Here is a 17,375-nt window from a genome sequence, read left to right on the forward strand (position 1 = left end):
CTTGGTGGCTATCTACTCTTTATCCTCCCGTCGTTAAGTATCAGCCTGGCCTCGGCCTTACCTCCGTCTTCTCGAATGTACGCTGCCGTATAATATCTCCCAGTACCTACCTGTGTTCTGGGAGAACTTCCCTCACCTCTCCACCTCACCCCTCGATGAACCCGGGGAGCTCTCCGCTATCCGCACGCTTCTCCGTGTCGGCCTCCCAAGATGTGGCTAGACCGCATTTCGGGTCATGCGACGCCATCCGGTCCCCAATTCGATAGTCGCAGCAGTTCTCCCTTGCCTCGAAGGACCTCATCTCGCTTGGCTCCTACTCAGAACAATCGCCCCGCCTCCAGTCGCCAAGGTTCGGCGTTGTCTCTCTTGTCGACTCCGAACGACTCATCTACTTCCCTCGCTGCGACTGCGCGTGAAGGTTCCTCGCCTAAACCGAGTGCTGCAAGACCCCGCCCATCCGATGTTGCTGATCCGCTCGAGGTTTTGATTGGGATCATTGGAAAACAAGGCAAAACAAGAGACAGCTCTCCAGCGTCCGTCGCGGAAGTGAAACCCTCGGAGCTTGTGGAGGACATTGATTTCCATGGACTCAGCCTGGAAGACTTTATCGCGGAAGAAGAACAACCTAGAAAAGCCTGGCAAAGTGATGTCGGCGCCCAGACCATCCAGCAGTTCGAGAAGGAAAGGGACAAATTTCAGGACCTGCACTCGGCAATCACTGGCTGCGATGACGTCTCCAAGTCAGTTGAAATGTACTTGAATGACTTCCAGAATGAATTGGGAGCTGTATCGGCAGAAATAGAGAGTTTGCAATCTCGTTCGATACAGCTGAATGCGATGCTAGAGAACCGACGGAATGTTGAACAGCTGCTTGGACCTGCTGTGGAGGAAATCAGCTTGTCTCCGAAGACCGTCCGATTAGTGGCGGAGGGACCTATTGATGAGAACTGGGTCAAGGCTCTGAACGAGATCGAGACTCGGACGGCTAGCATCGAAGCCAAGGCCTCAGGCACCAATAGTAGCAAGTCTATCGAAGATGTGCGGCCTCTGCTGGGTGATATCAAGAAGAAGGTACTGCTTCCGGTATAAATTCACTTTACGGATTGACTAACAGACATGCAGGCAGTGGAGCGGATCCGGGACTACCTGGTGTCTCAAATTCGAGCCCTGCGATCTCCGAACATCAATGCACAGATCATCCAGCAGCAGCGACTGGTTAAGTTCAAGGACTTGTACGGCTACATATCACGAGCCCACCCCACTCTCACGGGAGAAATCACCCAGGCCTACATCAATACGATGCGATGGTATTACCTGTCGCATTTCACAAGGTATCACCAAGCACTCGAAAAAATCAAGGTCTATCCGAGCGATCGGAATGAGGTATTAGGAGGGGATCCATCCTCACATAAAACAGGTGTGTTTGGGCTTGCTGCTCAGTGCATGATTTGACTGATACTGACTGGCACAGGTAATATTGTTCCCGGCGGCCGAGCTGGTTCTGCGGCGCACGACCCCTTCTCTCTCGGCAGGAGAGTCGACATACTTAGGGCAGGTAATCAAATGGCAATATCTTCTTACTTGGCAGAGGAAGACAATGCTTTCCACGGACTCGAAGTCCCTTTCCGAAACTTCAACCTTGCTCTCCTAGATAATGTTTCCGCCGAATACTCGTTCATGACCGAGATGTTCTCCACATTGGGCTTCCAACAGATATCTCGCAAGGCCGTTGAGATCTTCGAACCAGTCTTCACCCTTGGGCAGGCCCTGACCAAGCACCTGATCGAGCAGACTACAGATGCGCTCGGAGTTCTGATCTGCGTGCGATTGAACCAGCAAGCCGCTTTCGAATTGCAGCGGCGCAAGGTGCCGGTGGCCGACTCCTATGTCAACGGAACCAACATGCAATTGTGGCCTCGGTTCCAAGTCATCATGGACACGCAGTGCGAGTCATTGAAACGGGTAGCAGCGAACACCGGCCGTAGTGCGGTCTCCGCATTGTCTCTTGCTGGAGGAGACGATCTCAACAAGTCATCCGCACCTCATTTTCTCACTCAGCGTTTTGGACAACTCCTGCACGGCATTTTGGTGCTGAGCAGTGAAGCCGGGGATGACGAGCCAGTGGCCAATAGTCTGGGCCGATTGACCACAGAGTTTGACAATCTTCTAGCAAAGCTTAGCCGGATTGGCGGCGACGCCAAACGGAGGGAGAGGTTTCTTTACAATAATTATTCGCTTGTTCTGGCTATTATTAGTGTAAGTCGATTGATCCGCTGCGGATGCTGATGCTGACGGACGCAGGATACCCATGGCAAACTAGCCACCGAACAGAAACAGGTACGTGCCACATTGCCAATTCAAAGGATCGAACTAACAGCGTGCAGCATTTGGAAGACATGCTCAAGAACGTAGGCAAGCGTGGCTAATCGATCGACATTCGTCGATAGACCCGCTGGGTTGGTCTAACTCTGCCACTGTAAATTCCATAGCCTGAGATGGCACGCCCAAATAGTCTACTGTACGATAATATGATCCATAGAAGCGACCACCCCATATAGTTAGAACATAAAGTATTACAATCAGATACCCCTGAATCAGCATACGAAATCCATGTTCCAATCTTCACCAACCAAGTATCGGGCCAGGAACATCCCCGAAGATAACGATAATAGCAGAGCTTATCGGCATCGGCACCGACGCCGACTCCGCCCGTCGTGGGGAACCACCACCACTCAAATGCTCCTCCTCACCCCAACAACCCACCCCCGTACAATGCAGGCATTGTCTAGATGATCCCACGGAGTCACCCAATTACCATGGCCACCCGTATCCTCCGTTCCATTCCCAATGGTCGCCTTTTCTCGCGGCGTGCCTTCTCCAGCACTGCCGCCTGCAGGGCCGACGTCACACATGCGGTAACCAATCCCTACCAACACCATCCATCTACGTTCTTGCAACAACCACAAACAGCAATCTAACACATCACTGTCAAGGTTATAGGCGCAGGGGTTGTCGGACTGGCAGTTGCGCGTCAACTAGCCATGAAAGAGGGCACATCGACAATTCTGCTCGAGAGACATGACGCGCCGGGGACAGAGACGAGTAGTCGCAATTCAGAGGTAAGCGTTCCAGACCCTAATTACACCAATACAATAATACTCTCAAGAACAAAAGCTAAGTAATGATCTCATAATGATAGGTCATCCACGCAGGCCTCTACTACGGCGCCGACACCCTCAAAACCTCCCTCTGCATCAAAGGCAAAGAGCTCCTGTACGCACTCTGCGCCCAACACAACATCCCACACCGCAACACCAAGAAATGGATTGTGGCCCAAACCCCAGAACAATGGGAAGCCTGTCTGCGCGTGCACGAGCATGCCAAACGCATCGGCGTCCCCACGCGCATCCTAGGCCAGGAAGAAGCGCAGCGGCGCGAACCTGAAGTGCGCGCCCTGGCCGGCATCGTGGAGAGCCCGACAACCGGCATCATCGACAGTCATTCCTTAATGACCTATCTACAAGGAGATTTCGAAGATCGCGGCGGAGACTGCGCGTTCATGACACAGGTGACGGGCATTGAACCCCTCCCTAGTAGTGAGGGCGGCGGATACCGGATCAGCGCTGTGTCAGCGGACGGGAGTGAGACGACCATCACAGCGGAGACAGTGATCAACAGTGCAGGCAATGGGGCCTGTGCGATCAATAACATGGTGATGCCGGCTGAGCGGCATCGAAAAGCTTATTTCGCCAAGGGAACGTATTTCTCTTACTCGGCTTCCACGCCGAAGACCTCGGTGCTGGTGTATCCGACTACGTTGCCGGGAACGGGCGGGCTAGGGACCCATTTGACCCTTGATATGGGCGGCAGGATCCGGTTTGGGCCGGATGTCGAGTGGGTGGAGGATCCGAGTGATTTGAGGCCCAGTCCGGCAAGGTTGCAGCAGGCGTTGCCGGAGATCAGGGCGTATTTGCCTAATGTGGATGTTGAGGCGATCGCTTTGGATTATTGTGGGATCCGGCCTAAGTTGGGGAAGGGAGGGGCGGTGAATACGGGGAAAGGGTTTCAGGATTTTGTGATTCAGGAGGAGGAAGGGTTTCCTGGATTTGTGAATTTGTTGGGCATTGAGAGTCCTGGATTGACGAGTTGTTTGGCCATTGGGGAGAGGGTGAGGGATATTTTGTATGCTTAGATAGTAGCTCCTACTTTTATGTATATAGTAGATGCAGACTTGGGTTGCGTACATACTAGTCGGGAGAAATACATAGTTTGTATATCAGAGTGGAGCATGACACAGTGAAACAGGCATAAAAAGCAGACAAAGAATACCAACACAAAGTCTAGACAAGCCTACAAGGCGAACTTGGCGGTTCCATCATCGAACAAAAGACCTCACATAACCAAGGTCGATCAAGTCTTGTTCCGCAGGCTTAGCATGGCTGGAACACCATCAAGGACGACGCGTTGGACTCCACCTCTGATTAAGCTTCTCCATCGGCTACGTCAAGACTTGTGGCAGATAGATACATACATACACTTCAGATATAGCATATTCTGCACAGTATTCCAAGTAGAAGAAAAAAATATTCTTATATCAAGAGAGAAGAGCGTACCTGAAATGACAGATCACATTCGGTTTCTATTTCTGTCAAATATAGTAGAAATGATGGGGGAGAAATATGAAAGAATCTGGAATGAACAATCAGCGAGGAGTTACCCGATACGGAAGGGCGGGTTGGGAGGGTTGTTTGCCACGCCTTTTGCCAGCAGATCCCCCGATCCCCTCAAAGTCCAGACCTGGACTTGGATCGACGGTTACGCGTGTTCGATACTTTGAAAGTACTTATATGATATGATATTCTTTCCTTGGGTTATTTTGTAGTTCGATCTGTATTATCATGCTCTGCTTTACTACCTGAAAGATTGAACTGACTACTTTCTTTTGTTATACTTCTCTTCTATCACATACTCATCTATACTGATACTACATCCCTGCTATCTGCCTACTATATACTACACACTCATCCAAAATGACCACCCCTCTACAACAACCACATCACCACCCACACACCTCCTACAACCCCTACCACCCCTACACTATCCCCAACCACGCCAACACCCACACCCAAACGAAAACCAAGAAACAACGTTCACGTCCAAACCGACGCCAACGCCAACACCAACACCCCACGCCCTCCTCCCCATCCTCATCCAAAAGCAGCAACAGTAACCGCTGCTTCACCTGGCTCCTCCTCCCCCGACAAAGCAACACACACATCGCCAAAAACCGCTCTTCATTCAGCAGCTACCGGCGAGCACCATGCAAGATCGCGAACCAGCGGGTGCTAGGCGTAGGAACAGTGCAGCTCCGCGTGCAACGGGCACCGGACGATCCGCGCACGAATACCCTTGTTTTGCATGACGTGCTGCATATGCCGAATGCCAGGTGTAATGGGATCAGTGTGGCGAAGTATACGGGGGAGAGTGAGGAGGAGACGGCGTCAGAGGGAGGCAGTAGTGCTGGGGAGAGGGCGGTTGTGGAAGAGGTTGAGAATGGGGGTGTTGTGAAGGTGAAGAGTGAGAGGGAGGATGGGGAGGGGTTGTGGTTTGCGAGGGGGAGAAATCTGGATAATGAAGGTGGGAATGGGGATGGGGATGATGGGTTGAGGGTTGTATTGGCGGGGGAGAGGAGGGATGATGCTGGTGCTGCTGGGGAGGGTGCTGCTGGTGGTAAAGGGATAATGGGGGTGGTTGCGTCGAAGGAGGAATTGGAGATGTTGAGTGAGAGGGTTAGGAATCGGTCGTGGGTATAACCTAATACCCTATTTGTGGGTTATTATATTGAACATAGATTGATATACATGCTGTCGTATTCATAAATGAGATCGTAACGCAGTTGATGGCTTCAGTTCTGGTGTAGTGGTCATTCCACATCCATTAGCACATCGCTCATGATATGTAGCACATACGAAAACTTTCGTACGCTCCACTTCCCTGTATCCTTTAGCAGTCCTGCGTAGTCCAGTAGAACGCGGCGGGCTGCTTGATAGCCTCCCTGGATGGGAACACCGCGTAGGTATATCGTCCCGCCGTTCCGAATAAAATTCAATGCTGGTTCTCCAGACGGCGGAAAAGGTTGGCCTTCTCGAGGCTCCATGAAGCTGGTGAGCCCCTCAGTGCCCACCTTCTGCCAATCAATATCATCAAAAAGCTCGATGGAATCTCCACCCTGCTGCATCTCAGAGGTATTTGGCACCATGAAGACGTAAAGACCCAGCACTAGTGCTGCGTAGAAAAGGGAGAATACAGAATGGAACATCGTATGGTCTGATGCCTTCCTATTCGTCATGGCTCGGTAGATGTGTGCTGCATGCAAGCAAGCTCGTCTGGCAGCCGGTGTTTGCGACCATGCTGAAATGTCATCGAGCGCTTTTCGGGCAGGGCCTGGACCTGAACGGCCAGCTGCCATGTCGAAGATCTGAGTATCTGCTGTTAAAGTCATGCACATATTGTGCCACATGACGGCAGCGTTGGGGTTCAGCTGATCTAGCATGTCGCCATATTTTCTTGTCAGCTGGAGCTGAAGGGATGGCAGGCATCTTGCACGCCCGTCCATGGCATATACATTGCAGGGGGCGAAGGGGTAGCTGGCACGATTTGACAGGAGTCGATAGTATGCTTCTGAAAGCCTTGATTGAACCATTGCTAGCACTGCATACATGCAGAAATCATCTATCGGGCTGTGAAGTGTTGGAATGTCGACATCCTCCGATGGCATCAGTATGGTAGGCATCAAGCTGACTTTGTCGCTACCGCTTAGCTGCATCCAGCGCATGGAAGATGTAGCTCGAAAGAGCGCTTCATCACACGGCAGTATCAGTTGAATAGAGTCTGGCACGATAATCGGACTCGTAGACATGAACGATGAGTACCAAGAGTCGAGCAGCAGTAGTCCAGTTATGAGCCTGTGATGTCAGCGGATGCTCTTCTGAATGATTGTTCAACTCACCGTTTTACTGATTCTACCTTGCTCCAGGCTTTCCACCGAGCCTCAGTATTAGGGACGGCGTCGAACAGGTGCGTGTCAAGCACCTGCCCTTCCCTAGCTGCGAAGAGTCCGTGCCGCTGTGCGATCTATAAGTCTGTCAGCCGTATTCTATGGTTCTGATTGAATGGCATACCGATATGAGATTAACATAGAGCATCTGGCACTTCTCAAGATGCTCCTTCTCCTACATCAATCAGTATAACCCAGTTTCCTTCTCAGTGAAACTTACTCCTGTCATGGCAGCCAAATTTAGAAACAGAAATGCAGCTGCAAAAGTAGACACGGTGGACAAAGAACCCTCGACTCCAACTGAACACTTGGCTAAGTCTGCTGTAATACTTCCAAGCATGGACTACAGCATATTAGCAACGCACACTGCATTTAGAGCTGATCATACCGAGAAGTTATTGACGACAAAGCTTAACGTGCCTTTGGTTCCCAACAGGACCATGCCAATGAGACACATGGCATAGAGCAAGGATGGACGGGCGTCTTTTGCAGAGAATGTTGGGATGTGGATAAACGGCACCAGTGGATGAAAGTCGCGGAAGAACAAATCTAGTGCCATGTCCAGGATTTCCGCAGGAGGAAATTTGGAGTTGCGATGTGGTTGGGTAAAGGGCGAGACTGCAGTAGCCTCAGAAGAACGCATCTGAGATTGACCTTGGCTCTGGTTGAACATTCTGTACAGACGCTGCCTGCACTCTTCATCGACGCCGTACCTCGACCCCTGCAGGTAACCCGACGGGGCGCTGGAAGAGTGGGTTGGCCTGAAAGCAAACACATTGTCCTGGTCGCTGTAGGCTACATCATGCCATAAGCTGTTCATGAGCCGCCCAGTGTTGTTGGATGGAGCAAGCCAATAGCGCTGAACACGTGCAAACCGTTCAGTGGGAATACTACTTCCAGTGCTCAAGCTCATGCTATCAATAGATGGTCGTGGTTGCTCTGAAGAAGCAACGGCCTCCCCTAACATGCCGAAATTAGAACTCCCCCTGAGGTCTATCGAACCTTGTTGTGAGATAGAGTCCCCTTGGGGCTCCAACCAGAACTGCAGTATGTCGTTATGCAATGGATCAAGAACTGTCCCTCTGTAGCATTGCTGGTCCGGAACAGGCACGTCATTCCAGCCAAGGTAACCTTGATGCTCATTTGCCATGATCTGATTAGCTACTGGTTCAGTGCGAGGTTGATGAGCAGATACGTTGGCAAGAAAGTCCAAGGAAGTCGACTGCTGATCGAGAGCCGCGGACAATGTAAAATTGTGAGGTGCCGACGAACCATGCTGGAGCGGGCGAGCACTCTCCGCACCCATACCAAGGACGTAGTTCTGATTCCCCGCTGTCATAGTTGATGGTCGATGAGCAGGAGCTTGATTGGTAGGTGTGGCAGGAATACCAGCACCTGGTCCAACCGCTGCATTGGCAGCTGGTTGATTATGACCCCTGGCATGGCGGCTTAGGACATCACTGCAACAGTGTTAGCGCGTGCAGGAGTGAAAATAGTCCACAGCTTCAATACCTTCGTGAAAATCGCTTATGACAGACACTACATTCGTAGGGCTTCTCCTTGGTATCTACCAGACGTCAGCAGGATGCAGCCATATGCAGGTCGGTTGACTTACGTGAGCGTTCGTGGCGCTTGAAATGCTCCGTTTTCTTGAACCTTCGATCGCATATGGTGCACTTTCGCAACACCATTATGGAATATTGAGGCTTTTGGCAGCAAAGAAGAACTAAGCAGTTGGTATTTAGCTGGACATGGTGTGGTCGGCTCTCGCCATTTCTTAGAAGAAGAAGAAGAGGAACCGTGATGTGAGGGGAGTGCATCGCAAACATAACCGGCTACCTGCAGCCCCGGTCTGGCTTAAGCCCCGATCGGGTAAGGCGTGGGCGCCGAACTGCCGGAGCCGTGGGGTAGCCGTACGGATACCAGATTGATACATAGTGCAGCCAATGAGAGGCACCCGATTATTGTTAGTCATCGCATCTGGGAATCCTGGGGTAATCGCTCGTATTGCATTGTCAGTGGAAGTTGTTAAGGGTTCATGAAGCATTGTATCAGAAACCCTTTGTGGAAGATTACTTTCAAGAACCAGGTGAGATGTGATCCTATTTCGCTAACCCACCCACAGATACAATTATCTCCAGCTAAGAGGCATCAGATCGACTTTGAAAGGTTGTACCAGGTCTGTATATGGGTTTACCAAATGGCTGCCTTGAAGGCTTTGCATGACCAAAAACGGAGTTTCAAAGAGAATCTCCCCTTTATGATAGGAGTCTCTATAGAAAACCCCAAATCACAAATGTACATATCGAGTCAATTGTTCGTCTTGCTGCAATTCAAAACACGTAGAACCGTAGTATTCTGGCCTTGGCACCTTTGATTGTTCCTTGAATCATGGCGACATCCGGAGCTCGTCTAGATTAACCTCAATCAGCGCTGAATAGAAATCAGTATCGTCGAGATCTCTTGAGCTCCACATGCTGGTCATATACAGCATACGATGCAGCCCGCTTCTCCTTCTGCAAGTGTACCGATCCCGTCCGAGCTTCCAACCGTGATGGAACTCGGACGGCGAACTCATGAGCGCTTGCGCGCATATGAGACAGGAAGAATTTGGCGTAAGCAGCCGCCGTGGCAGCGGCATACTCCTGCCACTGATCGTTCTTATGCGAGTCGGCATAATCACATATGCCACGAATGACAAGGCAGTCGGTGGTGGTTCTCATGACTCCTGCCGCCTCCATCTCGACACAGATCACATTTTCCTGGCCCAGGCGGTCTCGGTATCTTGCATCTCGAACGAGCTGATTACCAGATGCGATAAGACCGTAGAAAACGCTTGGGCCGTCATGCTGTCGAGTCCTTGGACGTCGGCTGCCGATGCACTTGTCACAATTTGGTCCCGTCTCAACGTGCACGTCACCTGCGTCGAATAGCATGTCTTTGTCTGCGCCTGGGTATAAGTATTTCGGTTGCATTGAGGCAATCAGATCAAGATCGTCAAGGAGCGGGTTCAAAGCGGACTCAAAGGAGATGAAGCCATTAGACTGGATTTTCGTGATGACTGCTCGTAAATAGGGCGGTGGTTGTTGTTTCTGCGCCGTCATCTTAAACTCGGAGTCCTGGATCCATTTCCCCATATCACCTTGTAGCACCCCGGTACCGACGACGACATCACCAAGCCGTATGTCCCGATTTGCGGAAGGTACTCCCCCTCCGATTCCAACGACCAGGCAGAACTTCACTCGCGGGAAAGTTCGGATCAAATGAGAAGCAACATTCGTGGCGGAATTCGTGCCATAATCATCGTGTGGGAGACCAGCAGCAACCACATTGAATCCTTTCATCCGTCCGAGACAGTAGCAATTAGGTTCATTTCGGTCTTTTTCGAGGTCAGGGTGGGTTGAATCGAACAATGCGCGGACGGCAAGAAGTTCTTTGGACAGCGCACACACAATACCTACCTCGTAGTCCTCGTGAGTAACACCTTCAGACGGGGACCTTGACAATGACAGTCTCCTGGAACCATCGGCAGTGGCAGGGGTCAAGCTTGTTCCAAGTCCTGAGTCTTGGAAGTCGCCGTCTGAATCGGACCCCGACTCATCTGAGCATGACAAGACGTCTTTCTGTTCAAGGTAGCCAGTGTCGTTCCAGGTCCAACGCAAGTCTCTGTTGTAACCAAATAGTATCGCGCCATGGCTCCAACCGCTTGGGTGTATGGAATTCGGCTCAGGTATCCTCTTTCTGAAGTGTGAAGGCAGAATTACTTGTGCCAGTTCGGAATGCTCTGTCTGTTCCGGGAGTCCAATGCACTTGCAAGCTGGGGGGCCATTATCTAGGCAGTTGCACCAGATCAATTTGTGGGTCAGTTGGACCGGTCTACTATGTGGATTTCCGAACCGATCGATGATATTTGTAAGATCATACCCACTGACTGCAAGGTAAGATTCACCTTCTGGCAATTTGCTCCAAAATGGGCATAGTTGGTGGTTATCAACCGGGCGAAGAATCTCACCAAACCCCGTCCCAAATAGCACTGCCGCACGAATATCTCTGGTAAAGTCAACCCAGCTTTTCCCTCTGATCCCCAACTTACAAAGCCGAGGATACAACGGGTCTTCCTGGGTCGCTAAATCCTTAAAATCCCATCCTTCCAGGTTTCCCCGAGACATATTGAGTAACGCTCCGCCGTCTGCCCTCATGATCTTTGCTTGATGATCCATGATCTTCTCGAGCATGTTATACAAACGATCGACTCTATCTTGAATCCGTACTGGAGGTAGAGTTGCCTCACTTGGTTCGCTCTGTTTTGCGTGGTACAGTTTCAGACTAAGGTTATCAGAGTTCAACAAGACCTCCATTGCAGAGCTTGGGCTGAATGTGTTCTCTGGAACTTTAATGTCGGTAAGATCTAACTGGAATGCAAAGCCGAGTGGATCAGTTTTGTTGAAATATAGGCAAGCAAAAAGAAGGTGCAATAGAGCGCAGGCTCCATTCACCAACCACCCCCGTTTGGCTCCTGCATCCCACATTACCACGTATTGCCTGGCAATCCACGAGAGCTTTTCAATGTACTCATCCCTAATTAGTCGATACGGTATGTCTCTGTTGCCATATATTGACGGGTCACCGCCTGTGATTAGCCTGCCTGTTGTGATCAATGTGTTGTTTAAGCTGCAGCGAGCGGACGGTGGCCCCAACCAAGACCGATTGATCGAATAACTAGCATCTGTCGCTCCTTGTGGCAAGTCAGCTTGTGAAACCCTTTTCCACCCCTAGAATCATGTTATGACATACCGGCATAGAATTTTGCGTCTGAACACCAACCAAGAAGTTGTAAGAATGAATGGATGAATCAAGGCTTGCGTGACTGAAGTTGTATAGATACAGCAGCAACAACAGAGAGTCTTTAAGTATATGATGGCAATAGTAGCTGATTAACATGATCGAGACATACGTCAATGCATAACCTGAAGGTTTGAATAGGCCCCTCATGATCCCATGATAGCTGTCGACGTCCAAATGATGGAGCATGTGGAGCAAGTCAACATGTCCGGGGCTAGCTGATTAGGGATGGGTATCCCTTACTCTTGAGGAAAGACCCACATGGCTGACAGCGAGGTGAAAGCAGTTTCATAGTGATCTGAGAGTGTCAAAGATCCCATAGATAATCCCAGGGTATTGACTATCATCAGACCCCACATGAAGGGGAGCTTCACCCCCCACAATCCATTCCTCCTCCAAAGCGGGGCTACCGCCTACGTGAATGTGGAGCCATTCTACGATAGTATCTGGGAGTATGGGACCGTATCATTTAAGCTTATTTTTGGTAGTGGGTGTTATGGGGCATAGCTAGAGGTGTTTATTGCAGGGCGCGCAGTCCATGCCACAAGTATGATTCAAAGAGTAATATTGACTGAAGGATACGCCTCTAATCAACAGCAAGAGCATCTTCCACCATTCACGTCGTCTCATGACGAAGACGCTCCATGTCCAGCTTCGACTCACTAAATGTCTGAGTTACTCTCTTGCGAGCGCGGCTTTGGCGTCCACGCACCGCTTGATGTACGCTTTATCGTCGGATACTTTGCATGTTTCTTCAGTTCCGAATAGTGACCGGAAAATTCCTGAGTCAATTGCACTAACAGATCCGATGGATCTCCGAGACACAACATGGGAGATGGTGATTCGCGGATGTGGGACGCGGCATGTTTGTCCAAATTGGGATGCTGACATCTTGTGGAAATAAGATGTGTTGGGCTCTGAGTTGGCTCTAGTACGTTGTGATATGTGAGATCTGTACTGGCTTCTGAAGAGCGAGCAGTTTAAGCTTCGCTTCCTAATGGGCCATGGATGTATGAGTAGCCGAGTCGTCCCTGTGGATAGAGCGGAGGTATCTGGAAATCCCCGCGGACGCTCGGGGACAGCCCCGCAAGAAATGTGGGGTTCCACATATGCCTTCATGCCTTCGGTCTCTCCGTTTCCGTATACTATGGTGCAACATAAGGTCTGATGGAAAATTTATCTAACTAATATTGTGAAGCTTATCTGATGGAGGTCAAGCCAAATTAGTGGTTGACAAACCTCCCACAATGATGCGTAATTCGTGACAGTACAGTAGGCAATAGAAATCTGGCGAGCACTGACATGTTTGCACAGCATTATAATAGAGGTTTTAGTTGTGGGATTTTCACACTGCTATCGCGTTTACAGCCAATCAAGTGCTTTTTCTTATCAGGATGGCATGGTTTGTCGCGCGAAGTCACATGTGCGGGGTCATACAATAATGTTTCGCGTTGAAAGCAACATGATCTTTTATGGTATTCTCTCGAGCTACGCAGTCAATTGAGTACCAAATACAGCAATGGTCAAGCCTCAATTATACCAATTGTCGGTGGGCGCCGCATTTGACGGTTTGAGCCCACAGGAAAAGCTCTATGCTCATCACATGGCGAAGTACCACACATGTCCACCCACAAACGCGCAGCGATAACTTCTGACATGTTGCATACAAGGGCTGCTTGGAATGGCACGCGAATCATCCTCCGTCAAGTATCACCCGAGGCCAATGGCATTTTCGACTTTATAATGGCCCTTTACCATAGCTGTGACGGGAATTGGGAACAACTTGCCACAGAAACTGGGGTCAGCGTTCAAGAACTAGAGAATTTCTTGAACTATGCCGCGACTTTCCTATCCAATGTTGGCAATTACTTTGTAAGAAATATTCTGGCCTCCTGGATGAGCAATTTCTCATTCGTCTAGGGATCTGGTGACCAGAAATTTACGCCTGATGTATCCGAGGAGGCTCTTACCTCTCTAGCATCAGTATCTTCGTCGGCGAGTAAACTCCTTATGCAGGTCAAAGACCCAATGATCAGCCCTCTTCCGAGCAGTTTGGGGTTTGGGCCACCCTGGACCCTTAACCCAGTCATCATATTATTTGGGTGAGGACCGCCTTGAGTCTTCAGAGGATATTGCCACGATATCAAAACTGATGGAGGATCAATCAATCTTGCCTGAAAATACTCGACTAAAGGCATATCAAGATTCTGATACTCGTTGCTATGATATTATGCAAGCATCTGTTGTGGAAGACAAGGTGGCATTGGGAGGATTTGGTGGATCGGGAGCGTCCGATAAGAAGGCATTTCTGTTGAAAGGAGATCACAAGGAAGAATTGAAACGAATGTGTGATTGTTTGCAACAAGCCATCCCATACGCATCAAATGCTGCTCAAGTGGAAATGTTGCGGCAGATAATTGATAGCTTCCAGACTGGAAGCCTCGAAGCATACCGCGAATCACTGAGGATATGGGTGAATGACAAGGCCCCTCCGGTTGAAACAGTCATAGGCTTTGTCGAGCCATATCGCGATCCATTAGGTGTTCGTGCAGAGTTTGAAGAGATAGTCGGAATACCGGATGCTGCCGAAACCAAGATATTGAATACACTCGCAACCAAAGCGAATCAATTGGTCTACAAACTTCCCTGGGTTAAAGGTACCGGTGACAGCAAGGGCCCTTACGAAAAGGAATTATTTGAGCCACCTGATTTCTCAAGCATCAACAGTGAGCTTCCATAAGCCCAACCATGCCCTGAAGCTGACACGTCTAGGTCTTGTATACTGCTCGAGTATCATTTTCCCAGGAATCAACCTTCCAAACGTCAGTAACCCATCCAAGGTCATTGCATATCGCTAACTTCTAGCAGTATAATGACATTCGACAAGATACAGGTTACAAAAACATCATCTTCAGTAACCGCATGGTGTCTGAGAGTAGTCGATCTCGCGGGTTACACATGGTGGACGCATCAGAACAAGACACTTTCAAGAAGCATCGGTTCCATGCCTACTACATCTGGGTCGTGCTGCATGAAATCCTCGGGCATGGCACGGGAAGGTTTTTGACTGAATCTTCTGATGGTGTTCCCAGTTTCGACATGGAAAATCCACCCCTGGATCCCTTTACTGGAAACCCCGTGGAAAGCTGGTATCGGGCTGGGCAAACATGGACGGGGGTGTTCAATGACCTTGCAACAACGGTGGATGAATGCAGAGCAGAACTCGTCGGCGCTTACTTGATCGACGATCTCGAAATATTGAGCATTTTTGACTACACAGGCCAAAGCGAGGTCAAGCCTGATGACAGTAAGTCGCCCCGTAGAAGCCAGAAGATTGAAGTTAAGACCGTTACTTACAGTCGCCTACAACATGTATCTTCAGCTGGGCGTCGATGGACTTCGAGGCCTTGAGAATTACGATCCCACGACCCAAGTAAGTTAAGACATGACGGATATTGAAGGCAGTGCTAACCGGTGACAGAATTGGGGACAAGCACATAGTCGAGTAAGTCTATTTTACAATCTTGCCATGTTAACGCTCCCCTAACTCCAACTTAGGCACACTATGCCATGTTTCGGCACCTCCTCCGCGACAGTGGCGGTCTCTATAGCGTTACGAGCAATCTGGAGAAGAATAGCTTGACGGTCAAAGTTGACCGATCGCGAGTAATCTCTCATGGCAAACCATCACTGGGTCGCATGCTCCTGAAACTTCATATCTATCGTTGCACCGCTGACGTCTCCAACTGTCGCCGTTTCTATGAGGATTTATCGCATGTTGACGATGAAGCTCTGAAATGGAGAGATATTGTTGTCTCCAAGAAGGATCCTCCTCTGGTGTTTAGCCAGGCTAATACTTACCTTGTCGGTGATGATGTAAAGATAAAGGAGTACGAACCCACAGCTCGAGGAGTTGTGCAAAGCTGGGCGGAAAGAAGTATTGAATAGTACTTCCCACTCGGCATATGACTACACAGCCAGAAAACAGATGTACAGAAAGCCTTCAAATGATCGCAAACTTCCCCATTGAACCCACCAAATACACCCTGCTGTACAAAACTCTGAGCAGATTGCATAATTACCTGCAAACGTTTGACCAACTCGCAGCCTCCCTCCCTTCTCTGCAAAGCTGAATCCACGTGCGAGGTGTCGTGGAAGCTAACTGCCTCTGCAAAACGGCGATGCGATATTTCAAAATCGGTAAGTCCCACGGACGATAATATTTCCCCTTCTAAACAAGCCCAGCCAAAGCAAAACGCTCCCTCTTTCCACGCAATGCGATCAATAGCGGGCATGCCAGCGATTAGTAGGCTGGAATATACTTGGAGTTGGCACATGTACTGCTGGCAGTAAGACGGTCAACTCCGTTTGTTAGATGAGCTTTAAGGCCGTTTGGCTTCTACAGTGACGTTAGCAGAGTCATTGTTAGATCATTGACTATCCCAACATGACAAAAAAGCTAACGGATTGCTAGTCTTTGTACATACAGGAATTTTCTATATGAAAATATCCGTAACTATCATGTAAGTTACAACCATTACTTCCGAATCGACACAAAGATTAACCAGATGTAGTGCAGTACAAACATAACATTTTGCAGAACAAAAAGAATGAAAGTTTAAACATCTTGTGTCGTTATACTGATATTTTTGGAAGATTCCAATTCGCTGAAAATGCCCTATATTCCTGCCTACGCAGGATTGGGGACATTCCACAAAGGCAACATAATCGAGTATGTGCCTACGCATATAAAATAACCTTATAATCCTGTCGTCTACCTGTCAAGATCATAAACTATCCGATCAAGGCCTTTGTTCGTTTGTTAACATCTTCTCACCCATCTTGGCATTACTGAAGACAATATCTATAGATATACACCGGACAACACCCAACCCCGACCGAATCAAAATCATGCCGTACTACGCTTATCTCCAAGAGCACGTCGTCGACGGGGCGCAGGAACCCGTCCTACAAAGATACTACCTGGTAACTGCTGCCAATGCCATTGCGGCCAGTGATTTCTTTGTCGGACTGGGCAAATATGCTGAGACAAAGAACGGTCGGGTGTATAGTACTACGGCCGAGACCATGGAGTGGTGGAACTGTACGGTTAGATCAGCCGGTGACATCCGATGGATCTACAACGAAATCATGGCCCATAGGCCTGAGAATTACAACAACGTTGAAGAGTTGGCCGATTGCCGTGGTAAAATCATTCTCTGCGAGTTGAACATAGCGAATTGGCCAATTATTCCTGTCACTCAGAACACTTCGCTTGATTATAGGGATCACCAAATCTAATAGATCAGCCATTTTACCATATGACGAGGATACATTGGCTGATTGGAATGCTGATGGTTGATGAAGTCTTCGTCTTGGGGACCCAGAATGGTTTATGGGTACGGTCACGTGGTTGTCGGTTTCCCGAACCTCTCAGCAGAAGCATGTATCAAGTATGACCAGAATGCGAAATAAT

General features: G+C 49.4%; 7 protein-coding genes across 7 annotated transcripts; 4 read left to right on the top strand and 3 right to left on the bottom strand.

Annotated features, from left to right (window-relative positions):
• The first annotated feature begins 12 nt into the window (after positions 1–12).
• BO87DRAFT_329488 (putative GARP complex subunit (Sac2)) lies at positions 13–4,282 on the top strand. The gene is made up of 8 exons (XM_025620262.1): positions 13–1,071; positions 1,123–1,417; positions 1,472–2,256; positions 2,302–2,337; positions 2,678–2,826; positions 2,882–2,915; positions 2,994–3,119; positions 3,200–4,282. The coding sequence occupies exons 1-8, from the start codon at positions 211–213 to the stop codon at positions 4,190–4,192; spliced, it is 3,279 nt and encodes a 1,092-aa protein (XP_025482068.1). The 5' UTR covers positions 13–210; the 3' UTR covers positions 4,193–4,282.
• Positions 4,283–4,818: 536 nt separating this feature from the next.
• On the top strand, positions 4,819–5,813 carry BO87DRAFT_456935 (uncharacterized protein; the record flags this gene model as incomplete). The annotated part of the gene is made up of 1 exon (XM_025628764.1): positions 4,819–5,813. The coding sequence occupies exon 1, from the start codon at positions 5,031–5,033 to the stop codon at positions 5,811–5,813; it is 783 nt and encodes a 260-aa protein (XP_025482069.1). The 5' UTR covers positions 4,819–5,030.
• Positions 5,814–5,832: 19 nt separating this feature from the next.
• On the bottom strand, positions 5,833–8,822 carry BO87DRAFT_404894 (FTFMHR domain-containing protein). The gene is made up of 7 exons (XM_025625901.1): positions 8,673–8,822; positions 8,570–8,624; positions 7,446–8,517; positions 7,278–7,400; positions 7,182–7,232; positions 7,010–7,134; positions 5,833–6,965 (listed from the first exon to the last, which is right to left on the bottom strand). Exons 1-7 carry the CDS (start codon positions 8,746–8,748, stop codon positions 5,924–5,926), a joined length of 2,544 nt encoding a protein of 847 aa, XP_025482070.1. The 5' UTR covers positions 8,749–8,822; the 3' UTR covers positions 5,833–5,923.
• A 541-nt stretch (positions 8,823–9,363) lies between these two features.
• Positions 9,364–11,906, bottom strand: BO87DRAFT_452465 (5'-methylthioadenosine/S-adenosylhomocysteine nucleosidase family protein; the record flags this gene model as incomplete). The annotated part of the gene is made up of 2 exons (XM_025628504.1): positions 9,364–11,792; positions 11,852–11,906. Coding segments are annotated over 2 exons (2,346 nt in total), but the record flags the coding sequence as incomplete, so codon positions are not given.
• Positions 11,907–12,483: 577 nt separating this feature from the next.
• Positions 12,484–13,197, bottom strand: BO87DRAFT_226260 (uncharacterized protein). Its single transcript, XM_025618723.1, has one exon. The coding sequence runs from the start codon at positions 13,016–13,018 to the stop codon at positions 12,575–12,577; it is 444 nt and encodes a 147-aa protein (XP_025482072.1). The 5' UTR covers positions 13,019–13,197; the 3' UTR covers positions 12,484–12,574.
• A 221-nt stretch (positions 13,198–13,418) lies between these two features.
• On the top strand, positions 13,419–15,847 carry BO87DRAFT_394879 (dipeptidyl peptidase III; the record flags this gene model as incomplete). The annotated part of the gene is made up of 10 exons (XM_025625151.1): positions 13,419–13,510; positions 13,570–13,771; positions 13,820–13,898; positions 13,936–14,175; positions 14,266–14,625; positions 14,672–14,721; positions 14,768–15,206; positions 15,259–15,332; positions 15,381–15,404; positions 15,458–15,847. 10 exons carry the CDS (start codon positions 13,419–13,421, stop codon positions 15,845–15,847), a joined length of 1,950 nt encoding a protein of 649 aa, XP_025482073.1.
• Positions 15,848–16,608: 761 nt separating this feature from the next.
• On the top strand, positions 16,609–17,350 carry BO87DRAFT_374279 (uncharacterized protein). Its single transcript, XM_025622749.1, has 2 exons — positions 16,609–16,631; positions 16,770–17,350. Exon 2 carries the CDS (start codon positions 16,811–16,813, stop codon positions 17,198–17,200), a length of 390 nt encoding a protein of 129 aa, XP_025482074.1. The 5' UTR covers positions 16,609–16,631; positions 16,770–16,810; the 3' UTR covers positions 17,201–17,350.
• The last annotated feature ends 25 nt before the right edge of the window (positions 17,351–17,375 follow it).

The sequence above is a fragment of the Aspergillus neoniger genome (genome assembly GCF_003184625.1).
Source record: "Aspergillus neoniger CBS 115656 unplaced genomic scaffold BO87scaffold_8, whole genome shotgun sequence".
In the NCBI taxonomy this organism is placed as follows: Eukaryota; Fungi; Ascomycota; class Eurotiomycetes; order Eurotiales; family Aspergillaceae; genus Aspergillus; species Aspergillus neoniger.